Consider the following 12,045-nt stretch of genomic DNA (forward strand, 5'->3'; position numbering starts at 1 on the left):
CAAACTCCTGACCTCAGGTGGTCTGCCCGCCTTAGCTTCCCAAAGTGCTGGGATTACAAGTGTGAGCCACCGCGCCCAGCCCTGCTTCTTTTCTTGTTTGGAATTAGATAGTTATCCAAACTTGGTTAATTGTTTCTACTTTACCTTTTCAAAAGGATGGAGAGGAGAATTTAGATTGGGGTAAGGAGGAGATTTCAGAATAGATCGTAGTGTGCTAGAAGTCATGAAGTATATCTTTGTTGTACTTGCTCATTGTGTGATTTTTTTTTTTTTTTGAGATGAAGTCTCGCTCTGTCACTCAGGCTGGAGTGTAGTAGCACAATCTCGGCTCACTGCAACCTCCGCCTCCTGGTTCAAGTGATTCTCCTGCCTCAGCCTCCTGAATAGCTGAGATTGCAGGCATCGCCACCACAGCTGGCTAATTTTTGTATTTTTTGTGGAGACGGGGTTTTGCCATGTTGACCAGGGTAGTCTCGAACTCCTGAATTCAGGTGATCCGCCTGCCTCAGCCTCCCAAAGTCCTGGGATTACAGGCATGAGCCACCACACCCAGCTTCATTGTGTGATTACTGATGATAAACATTTATCTAAATAACCTGTCTAATGGGCTTGGGGTATCCAGATAGGTGTTGTCTAGTTACTGAGGAGTAGGGAATTTTTTCTTTTAGAAAATAACTTCTTAGTAGTTGCTATTCAGTGAAACTAAGGACTATGTTTAACATTCAATAACAAACATTTATTAAAAATGACATACTGACTAATCAAATGAATGAATAAATTAAGTCCATACCACAATGAGTTAATGCTAAAGAAAATATTCTTGAAATATTCCGCAGGCTCGACATCTTATTGAAGAGCAGAATGTTATCTCTGTCATTACTGAAACTCTGCTAGAAGTTTTACCTGAGTACTTGGACAGGAACAATAAATTCAACTTCCAGGGTTATAGCCAGGACAAATTGGGAAGAGTATATGCAGTAATATGTGACCTAAAGTAAGTTGTTCAAGTCAAAAGGTAAGGGCACCTGTTAAACTCAGTGTGCTTATTTGCTCTGTCTTGTAAGTAATCCTGTGATCATTTTGGTTATCCAGAATTCTCTTTATAATGATGGCAAGTACAAAGAACTGTTACTGCCTTGCGTTAATAAATGTCTTCAGTGAAGGCTTCTTATTGAGTTGTAAAACCTGGTTAATAAAGAAGGTATTGAGGAGAGGCCTGTTACAGGAACTTGGGATCTCCTGGGGTCACCAAATGCATTGCCATTGTAATTACCATACTTTTCACTCACTTCCACTCACACACTTTGGTTCTGTCCTTCCTATATAGTCTCTTTATGCATAGTTTCAGATAATCTATTGATGTTAATTTCTTTCTTTTTCTTTTTTTTTTTTTTTCTTTTTTGAGACAGGGTCTCACTGTGTTGCCCAAGCTGGAGTGCAGTGATGCAAACATGGCTCACTGAAGCCTCGAACTCCTGGGCTCCAGTGATCCTCCTGCCTCAGCTTCCCATGTAGCTGGGACCACAGGCACGTGCCATCATGCCTGGCAAATTTTTTATTGTTTTGTAGAGACGGAGTCTCACTTTTTGTTGCCCAGGCTGACTTCGAACTCCTGGGCTCAAACATTCCTTCTGCTTTGGCCTCCCATAGTGTTGGAATTACAGTCATGAGCTACTGTGGCTGGCTGTTAACATTTTTTTAACTCCCTTTTTGCTATACAGTTGATCCTCCGTGTCTGTAGGTTCCACATCTGTGGGTTCAACCAACCACAGATTGAAAATACTCCATTTTTAAAAAATTGCCGGGAGGCTGAGGCAGAAGAATTGCTTGAACGCAGGAGATGGAGGTTGTAGTGAGCCGAGATTGTGCCACTGCACTCCAGCCTGGCAACAGAGTGAGACTCCATCTCAAAAAAAAAAAAAAAAAAAAAAAAAAAATTGCGTCTGTATCAGACCAGCCTGGACAACATAGCGAGACCTTGTTTCTACAAAAATAAAAATAAAAATTAGCCAAGTACAGCAGTGCAAGCCCGTATTCCTAGCTATTCAGGATGCAGAGGTGAGAGGATCACTTGAGCCCAGGGGTTTGAGGTTACAGTAAACTGTGATCATGCCACTGTACTCCAGCCTGGGCAACAAAGCGGGATCCTATCTCTAAAAAAATAAAGTTTAGTAAATTATTATGTTTTATCTTCAGTATAAGTGGAGGTGGTAGGTAAATTCAGTAGTGAATCAATATATGGCCATTGTAATTGAAATTTGTTTCTCAGCCAAATTATGCAAAAATTACACGTTGTACAAAACAAAAACTCCTAATGGCAGTACTTAAAGTTATTGTTAGGTCAGTGAATATAGAAAAAAAATCTCTCTACCGTGGGTATCATTTCTGTGAAGTATTATAACTGAGTTATTTTTATACCCAGTTAAGTGGTACATAATCACTTGTTTTATCATATTTTATGAGTCTCTGACTATAGCTAATCTCTACGGTGAATAATTTAGAGCCAGCACATCCCTAAATACCTACCCTTATAGTAGAACTTTAAGGTGTCTGGTTTGGAAGGCAACTTTAAATCTTCTGATGCTTACAGTTCCTCCCCTGTATCCCAACCTGAATATAGATATCTCCAGTGACCATGGGAAGGGAAAATTAACACCTGTTCTGCAGGTACTGTGTAATTCACTCTCATAAGAATCTTGTGAGATTTATTAGTAACTGCTATGTGCCAAGGAGCTTTGCTTATCTTACCTGATTATATTCTTGGACCATTCTTAGAAGGTACTTGATATAATCTTACTTTGTAAATTGTAAATATTTGCCTCAGGTCACAAATCTAGTAAGTGGCGGAACTGAGATTTGATTATAAACACCGTTTATTTGTAAAACTCATGTTCCTTTCTCTATGTCATATAGCCTCACAGGATACATAAACAGAAACACAAAATCTACTCTGAAACCTGGCCTAACACACCAATCACTAAAACTCTTTATTTAGCAAATAATTCGTGTTCATTGCTTTCTCAGTCTCTAATTGTAGAAATTCTGTAGTCACATCTTACTCTTTCCCTACATATTTATTTACTAATTTCCCCTGAAACCTTGTTTTTAAATTAGTTAGCAATCACCACATTTAATATATTTTCTTTCCAGGATAAAGTCTAAATTCTGTCAGAATTTGTAGGTCTTCATAGTTTAGCTTTATGTTTATCTGACTGTACCTCAGCATGAAATAAGTTTGTTGGTACTGGTAGGTACTCTGTTCAGCCTGCCTTAGGAAATTTTCATTCTCTCAAAGCAGCACATTCCAACTTTGAATAGCTTCTTCCAACTATTAGAAAGTTTCCTATTGTATATTGAACTCTTGTCTTTTTTTGTAGCTTTCATTTTCTGGTTCTAGTTCTCTCTTTGTCCATCCAGAACAACTTCAATTCTCATTTAACTTGAAGAAGTATTTAAAGGCAGCAGTTGTATCTGCCAGGTATTTTCTACATTGAGTTGCATTTATTTCTTTAACTGGTCACATTTCATGTTGGTTAAAATTCCTTCTAAATCATTGTCCTTCTCTACTGAACCTGTTCCAGGTGCATGTATACCATTTATGTGCCAAGAAATGAACACAGTACTCCAACTGAGATCTACCTAGTAAAACATAGAAGGGAGGGATTGCTACCTCTCTTATTCTAAAAAATTTATGTCTATTACTTTAGTTTTGTCACTTGCTCTTTGGGAGGTATCTCATGGGGTACTTCGTTTCTCAGTTGCTAATTTATTGTGGAAATGCAACTTAGAAAAGAGATGCAGTTGAACCTTGGTGCTATTGAGGAAAAATATTATTCTTTTATTACTCCAACCTGTTCCTTTGTTCCATTTCCAGAAAGCGTAGCACACTCTCAAACCAAATCACTCCCTTACTGTCTCACCCTGTCTACAATTTTCTCCCTCTTTTCCCATTGCTTTTGCCACCTATTTTTATCTACAGACTTCTTTTCCTTCCCTTCCTTACCCTTTTGTTTGTTCCAATCCCTTATGTGTTCTTTACTTGGTAAGTCATCTATAGAGGTCACTCATTAGCTATGTGAGATTGGTAGAAACCAAAAATGTAAATTCTCTTCTAGATCAGTGCTTCTCAGATTTTAATGTGAATGCAAATCATCTGGGGAGCTGCTTTTTAAATTTTTATTTAACTTTTATTTTGAGTTCAGGGTACATATGCAGGCTTGTTACACAGGTAAACTTGTGTCATGGGGGTTTGTTGTTAAGATTATTTTGTCACCCAAGTATTAAGCCTCGTACCCATTAGCTATTTTTCCTGATCCTCTCCCTCCTCCCAACCTCAATCCCCTGATAGACCCCAGTGTGTATTGTTCCCCTCTATGTGTCCATGTGTTTTCATCATTTAGTTCCCACTTGTAAGTGAGAACATGCAGTATTTGGTTTTCTGTTTCTGCGTTAGTTTGTTAAGGATAATGGCCTCCAGCTCCATCCACCTTCCCAGAAAAGACGTGGTCTCATTCTTTTTCTGGCTGCATAGTATTCCATGGTATATATGTACCAAATTTTCTTTATCCAGTCTATCACTGATGGGCATTTAGGTTGATTCCAAGTCTTTGCTATTGTGAATGCTGCAATGAATGTATGTGTGCATGTGTCTTTATAATAGAACAATTTATATTCCTTTGGGTGAATACCCAGTAATGAAATTGCCGGGTTGAATGATATTTCTGTTTTTAGGTCTTCAAGGAATTGTCACACTGTCTTCCATAATGCTTGAATTAATTTATGCTCCTACCAACAGTGTGTGAGCATTTATTTTTCCCTGCAACCTCCCCAGCATCTGTGACTTTTTACTTTTTAATAGTAGCCATTGTGACTGGTGTGAGATAGTATCTCATTGTGGTTTTGATTTGCATTTCTCCAATGATCAGTGATGTTGAGCTTTATTTCATGTGATTATTGGCAGCATGTATGTCTTCTTTTGAAAAGTGTCTGTTCTGTTCCTATCCTTTGCTCCCCCGACCCGCTTTTTTTTTTTTTTTTTTTTTGAGATGGAGTCTGGCTCTGTCGCCCAGGCTGGAATGCAGTAGCGCTATCTTGGCTCACTGCAACCTCAGTCTCCTGGTTCAAGTGATTCTCCTGCCTCAGCCTCCTGAGTAGCTGGGGCTACAGGCACATGCTATCATGCCTGGCTAATTTTTCGTAATTTAGTGGAGATATTTTAGTGGAGACAGGGTTTTACCGTGTTGCCCAGGGTGGTCTTGAACTCCTGAGCTCAGGCAATCTGCCCACTTTGGCCTCCCAAAATGCTGGGATTACAGGTGTGAGCCACTGCACCCAGCCTCACTTACTAATTTTTTTTTTTTGTAAATTTATTTATGTTCCCTATAGATGCTGGCTATTAGGCCTTTGTCAGATGCATAGTTTGCAAAAATTTTCTCCCATTCTGTTGGTTGTCTCTTCACTCTGTTGATAGTTTCCTTTGCTGTGCAGAAGCCTATCATCTGGGGAGCTTCCTTAAATTCAGATTCTGGGGCTGATTGTGTTGGCTCATGTGCTTTGGAAGGCTGAGGCAGGAGGATTGCTTGAGGCCAGGACGTTGCAACCAGCCTGGGCAACATGGTGAGACTTTGTCTCTACAAAAAATAAAATTAGCCACTTTGGTGGCACGTGCCTGTAGTCTTACCTACTGAGGAGGCTGAGGCGGGAGGATTACTTGAGCCCGAGAGTTTGAAATTGTGGTGAGCTATGATTGCACCACTGCACTCCAACCTGGGCAACACAGTAAGGCCAAGTTTTAAAAGAAATGGGGGCAGGGGTGCTTCTTATTCAGCAGATCTGATTAGAGCCCAAGATGTTGCATCTCTAAAGAGCACCCAGGTGAGGCTGGTGCTGCTGGTTAGTGGACCACATTTTGAGTAGTAGTGCTCTAGAAAGCAACGAAACATGAATGCCATTTGTTCAGTGTGACAGATTTTAAACTTTAATCTTTTTTATCTTTTACTTTAAAAGAAAGATTTAGATGGTAATTAGTGCATTTGAATTAAACCTTTGATAAGTTTCTTTGATGATTGTATTTCTAATGTACATCTGCATGTTAATGGGTATCTAAAGAGTGAGAAAAATTAAACCACAATCCTATCTTTACAGTTCAAAAAAAATGTATTTTCTTTGTTGCTTTGTCTTTATGTACCTACATTACTTCTTTTTTGTGTGTGTCGTTCTGTCGCCCAGGCTGGAGTGCAGTGTCGTGATCTCAGCTCACTGCAAGCTCTGCCTCCTGGGTTCACACTGTTCTCCTGCTTCAGCCTTCCGAGTAGCTGGGACTACAGGCGCCCGCCACCACGCCCAGCTAATTTTTTGTATTTTTAGTAGAGATGGGGTTTCACCGTGTTAGCCAGGGTGGTCTCAATCTCCTGACCTCGTGATCTGCCTGCCTCAGCCTCCTAAAGTGCTGGGATTACAGGCATGAGCCATACATTACTTCTTTTATACATTATTTTAGTGTTTAACATTGAATTTCTGTCTACTGTATGTATCTGTTTTTCCCACTATACTATGAACTTCAGGACAGGTGTGTCCATGTTTATGTTCCCAATACCTGCAATATAACAGGAATTTATTCTCATTGGTCAAGTACAAAATAGTGTTTTATACTTGTTAATAATTACTTCCTGATAACTCATTTCATGATAAACGTTGTTCCCATTGTATATGAAACCAGTCATTGTCTTTACAGCCAAAAGAAATATTAATCATACAAATTATAGGCTAAAATGAGTTTATCTCTTGAAACTAGTACATCCTGATGTGCAAGTCAAGATGACAGGTGCTTACATCCTTCTTCCTTCCAAGTTCTGGGTTATGAAAAACTGGAGGTAGAAAATCTGTTCCAAATCTCCTGAGGCTGAAAGAATTTCAGCTGGCCCTTTGGCTGATGGGTGTGAACAGTTCTAGGGAATCTGTACTGTGGTTGTCCAGAGTTAGCTGTGGCAGGCTTGGTCTGTTCTAGGTTCACTTAATCAGACTAACCTCTGAGAATATAGTGTGTGAAGTCAGGTTTAGCTTGATATCTGCCTCTTCTAGAGCATTCTTGTTTTACTGGTTGTATTTAAAATAAGGCAGAATAAATAATTCTAGCTCTACTCAGAGCTTCTAATTATTGTGAGAAATTACAATCCATAATTTTTATAAATCAACATTGTCTATAACCCTGAGAACCTTAAAATTATCTCAAAATAGAGAAGTGAAATATTTCTTTCTTTCTTGAAACGATAGGTATATCCTGATCAGCAAACCCACAATATGGACAGAAAGATTAAGAATGCAGTTCCTTGAAGGTTTTCGATCTTTTTTGAAGATTCTTACCTGTATGCAGGTATGATCATTTTTCTGTACATCAGTAAGAGAAATTTATTTTTAAAAATTGAACCGCAGTCTTTTTAAAGCAGATTTTGGTTTTAATACAAGAAAGAATTTATCTAGCAAAGTAGAAACAAGATTTAAACATTGACTCACTCATCCTGTTTTTTTTTTTTTGAGATGGAGTCTCGCTCTGTCGCCCAGGCTGGAGTGCAGTGGCACAATCTCGGCTCACTACAAGCTCCGCCTCCGAGGTTCACGCCATTCTCCCGCCTCAGCCTCCTGAGTAGCTGGGACTACAGGTGCCCGCCACTGCGCCCAGCTAATTTTTTTTGTATTTTTAGTAGAGATGGGGTTTCACCATGGTCTCGATCTCCTGACGTCGTGATCCGCCCGCCTCAGCCTCCCAAAGTGCTGGGATTACAGGCGTGAGCCACCGCGCCCGGCCACTCATCCTGTTTTGATAGATCCTTTTATATACCTTAGTTTACTATTGCTACTTTTTTTTTTTTTTTTTTCCGAAGACAGAGTCTCCCTCTGTTGCCAGGCTGGAGTGCAGTGGTGCGATCTCGGCTCACTGCAACCTCCGCCTCCCGGGTTCAAGCGATTCTCCTGCCTCAGCCTCCCAAGTAGCTGGGATTACAGGCATGCGCCACCACACCCAGCTAATTTTTGCAGTTTTAGTAGAGGCGGGGTTTTACCATGTTGGCCAGGATGGTCTTGATCTCTTGACCTCCCAAAGTGCTGGGATTACAAATGTGAGCTGCCACGCCCGGCCTACTATTGCTACTTCTGTTAATGTTTGCTGAATACTTACCATGTGATAAATGTGTAGTAAGCACTTTTCATGCATGATCTCTTTTGAGCCTTATAGCAATCTTATTAAGTAGTTACTATTAATACTCTCCCTTTACATGTAAGGGTTACTTGCATGTGCAGCAAGCACAACACATATTTTTTCGGCTCCCTCATCCTTATGGAAAGCATGCACAGTTGCTGGGTGATGAGGTTAAGGTGCTTGTTTTCACTTGACATCTCCTAAATCCTCTGAATTCATCTACATTTAGTATCTTCACTTGTTAGCTTCTAATAATTCTTTAGAGTCTGACTTATGCCCTTATCAATTGACAAGAACTGCGTTTAGAAAAAAATCTCAAAGGATCCATTTAGTAACCAAGCTTAGAAATAATTTGCCCAGGGTCACACAGCTAGAAATACCAGACAGAGCTGGGCTTTGTGGTTAATGTTCTAACCCTGAGCATATACCTGAGAGCTGGGAATTGAGCCCATGCATTCTGACCCAGTGTAACAACCGTGTTAAAATGTTATGAATCCTGACAGTTTTATATTTTGTGAAGAGCAGGGCAAAGAGAGAGGGCTCAGATAGGTATATGTTGACCAACTTTTAATTGCAGGGAATGGAAGAAATCCGAAGACAGGTTGGGCAACACATTGAAGTGGATCCTGATTGGGAGGCTGCCATTGCTATACAGATGCAATTGAAGAATATTTTACTCATGTTCCAAGAGTGGTGTGCTTGTGATGTAAGTAAAATTTGTTAGTAGGATCAGTGCCTTTTTAAGTTCTTAGTAATTATTAATAGTATAGTTTTATGTTGCAGTTTCCTTGATGTAAAGTTTTTATTATTTATAGTAGCTTTTTACATATTTGAATTTGTCTTTTTAAATTTAGGGGGAAACTGTATATACTTGAGTAGAAAATGTGCCCTGTGGTAGTTTTGCTTATTTTGGGGAATAGCAGGGTTTATATATGTGTATATATGTATTTATACACATGTTTATTCCCTGGAAAATGCATATTAATAATAATATAATTAGGACCGTCTTAGACTTTTAAATATTCCAGGAATGGAGAGGGGTAGATTATTCATTCAAGAGCTTTGTTATATGTGTTAGTTTCAAACTATAGAACTAATGTATTTCCTTAAGCAGCAATTTTAGACCATAACCGTCTTTAAATATGTAATCCCACCCTAGATTCCCTTTAAGAATGATGACCTCATTTATTTATTTTCTGAGAAAATTGCCGTTATCTAAGTTAAATTCCCTCATCATCTCTGCTTTCTCTGTGTCTGTTACCATAACCTATTCAGTGACTAAGTTTTTCTGTGTCTTCACTATTGGTCTTTTCCTTTTTGTCTCTTTCTAAGTCTAATGCCTCTACCTAGGCTCTTGGTTCTGACTTATATTACTTTTTCCTGGAGTTAGCTTCCTGAATTATCCGGACTTTTAGTCAACTGTCTGTAAACACATAGGACTCCCTTATTTTTAAAAACAACAATAATAAAAGCCTCCTTTCTTGGCCTTTGCACCCCTGTGAACTATAATCTCTTCTGCTTCACCACCAGCAATTGGTCATAGGTTCAGAGTGGCAGCCATACCCACAAATGTAGTAGACTTTAATCTAGCACTGTAGCTTTTTAGTACACTCACCACAGGAAATACTGTCCAGCAAGCACAGCACGTATTTTTTCGCTTCCCTCACTTTTGTGGAGGGCATGCACAATTGTTAGGTGATGAGGCGAAGGTTTCATCTTGACTTCTTCCAAACCTTCTGAAGTCATCTACATTTAGTATCTTCACTTGTAGCTCCTAACACTTCTTTACAGTCTGGCTTCTGCCCTTATCAATTGACAAGAACTGCATTTAGAAAAAAATCACAGAGTATCCATTTGATAACCAAATTCAGAAGTCTTTCCTTAGTTTCCATCTTCCTTGAATTATCTGTAGCATTGTATTTTCTTGAGTACTTTAATCGTCTTGAAACTTTGTTTCCCTCTGGTTTTCACAAACATGCATTATCCTAACACATTTATTATCGATTACCTGTTTCAGTCAATGATTACCTTTTTTTCTGGTGCCTTCTGCCTGCTAAACGAGACATTCCCCAATATTCTCTTTCTTACAGAAATATGTTTTCACAAATATGTCTTCCTAATTGTTTGTGATTCTTTTCTTTGCTGTCTTAGGGCAATTAGCTTGTCCCATTTACATGGTATTTAAAATTTTTTTACTTTGATGGTAAGTGTGTGTGTGTATATCTTACATTCTTTTCTCTTCTCTTGTATTTCTACCACTTAGTTAAAAGTTCATAGAGATGACTCTCCTAAGCTACAGTGTCACTTCTGTTTGTGGGCCAGACATTCCTGTTTAGATCTTACACGTGTGTGTGTGTGTGTGTGTGTGTGTGTGTGTGTGTGTGTGTGTTAGAGATAAGGTCTTACTCTGTCACCCAGGCTGGAGTATAGTGGCGCTATCATGGCTCACTGCAGCCTTGACCTCCTGGCCTCACATGGTCCTCCCACCTTAGCCTCCAAAGTAGCTGAGACTGCAGACACATGCCACCACACCTAGCTAATTTTTTTAAGATTTTTTTATTTTTTGCAGAGACAGGGTTTCTCTGTGTTGCCCAGGCTAGTCTCAAACTCCTAAGTTCAAGTGATTTTCTTTGGCCTCCCGAAGTGCTGGGATTATAGGCATGAGCCACCACACCTGGCCTCAAACTCAAAATATTTTAAATGGACCTATCATCATTTCCTTCTACTTCCAACTTGCGTTTTCTCATTTTGATTATCCTTGTTTTATTAATGACATTACTATTAAATTCATCCATATGGGAAATCTCAGAGCTGGTTTTCTGTATGTTCAACATTAACTGGTGTTTTGAAGGGAAAAATGTTCTGGGTTCACATAAGATTCAGAAATGTTAGGTTAAACAAAAAGGATTTTTTTTTTTTTCTTTTAAAGCTACTGAATTTCTTTCTTTTTTTTTTCCTTTGAGATGGAGTCTCGCTCTGTCACCCAGGCTGGAGTGCAATGGCACGAACTTGGCTCACTGCACCTCCGCCTCCTGGATTCAAGCGATTCTCCTGCCTCAGCCTCCCGAGTAGCTGGGACTACAGGTGTGCGCCACCACACCCGGCTAATTTGTTTTGTGTTTTTTAGTAGAGACGGGGTTTCACCGTATTGGCCAGGCTGGTCTCAAACTCCTGACCTTGTGATATGCCCGCCTCGGCCTTCCAAAGTGCTAGGATTGCAGGCATGAGCCACCACGCCCAGCCGCTACTGAATTTCTAAAACCCTTTAGTTAGTCAGTATGCTGATTTCTGAGAGGAATGTTTCCAAATCATCTGTTTGACCTTGGAGTTCCTTTTTCAAGATTAAATTAGAAACATTATCTTAAAAGAATGGTCTTTAACTTCTCTCTTCCTTCTATATTCACCCAGATTTGATTCTTCCTTATCTCAAATATATTTTATAATCCTAAATTATTTTCTATGGGTTCATTCTTTTTTGTTGTGATGGCCCCACCCTAGTTCAGACCCTTATCACTTTACTTTATAGTCATCTTCCTGTTGGTTTCTCTGTCTACTAACTTTATCCTCTCTAATCTACCATCTTCAATGACCCACATTAATTCTTCTGAAGCAGTGTGTTGACTACATTATTACACTGCAGACCCCATCAGTGTATTCACATGCCTGTGCCAAGGCACATTTCCAGTTCAAGTGCTTGTTAATTTCATCCATAAATTCTTTCATTTTATCTACTCTTTATTCTCCACTGCCTGAATAGGAGTTGTATTTCTCTTATTTTTGTCTTTATTTATTCTATATCTCTGCTTAGAATGCCATCTTCTCCTTATCTTTCCCCATACTTAAATTCTGCA

The 12,045-nt window shown here is 39.3% G+C and overlaps 1 protein-coding gene across 3 annotated transcripts in view; it reads left to right on the forward strand.

The window, feature by feature from the left end:
• Positions 1-12,045, forward strand: part of UBR1 (ubiquitin protein ligase E3 component n-recognin 1) — a 177,901-nt gene that overhangs the window by 69,542 nt on the left and 96,314 nt on the right. For all 3 annotated transcript variants that reach the window (XR_008657797.2, XM_063639551.1, XM_055278900.2), the window contains 3 exons: positions 837-994; positions 7,273-7,372; positions 8,772-8,900. Coding sequence is in view for 2 of the 3 variants with exons in the window: in XM_063639551.1 (XP_063495621.1) it covers positions 837-994; positions 7,273-7,372; positions 8,772-8,900 (387 nt within the window). In the remaining variant the exon portion in view is untranslated. The remainder of the gene's footprint in view (positions 1-836; positions 995-7,272; positions 7,373-8,771; positions 8,901-12,045) is intronic.

This window comes from Symphalangus syndactylus, chromosome 5 (assembly GCF_028878055.3).
Source record: "Symphalangus syndactylus isolate Jambi chromosome 5, NHGRI_mSymSyn1-v2.1_pri, whole genome shotgun sequence".
In the NCBI taxonomy this organism is placed as follows: Eukaryota; Metazoa; Chordata; class Mammalia; order Primates; family Hylobatidae; genus Symphalangus; species Symphalangus syndactylus.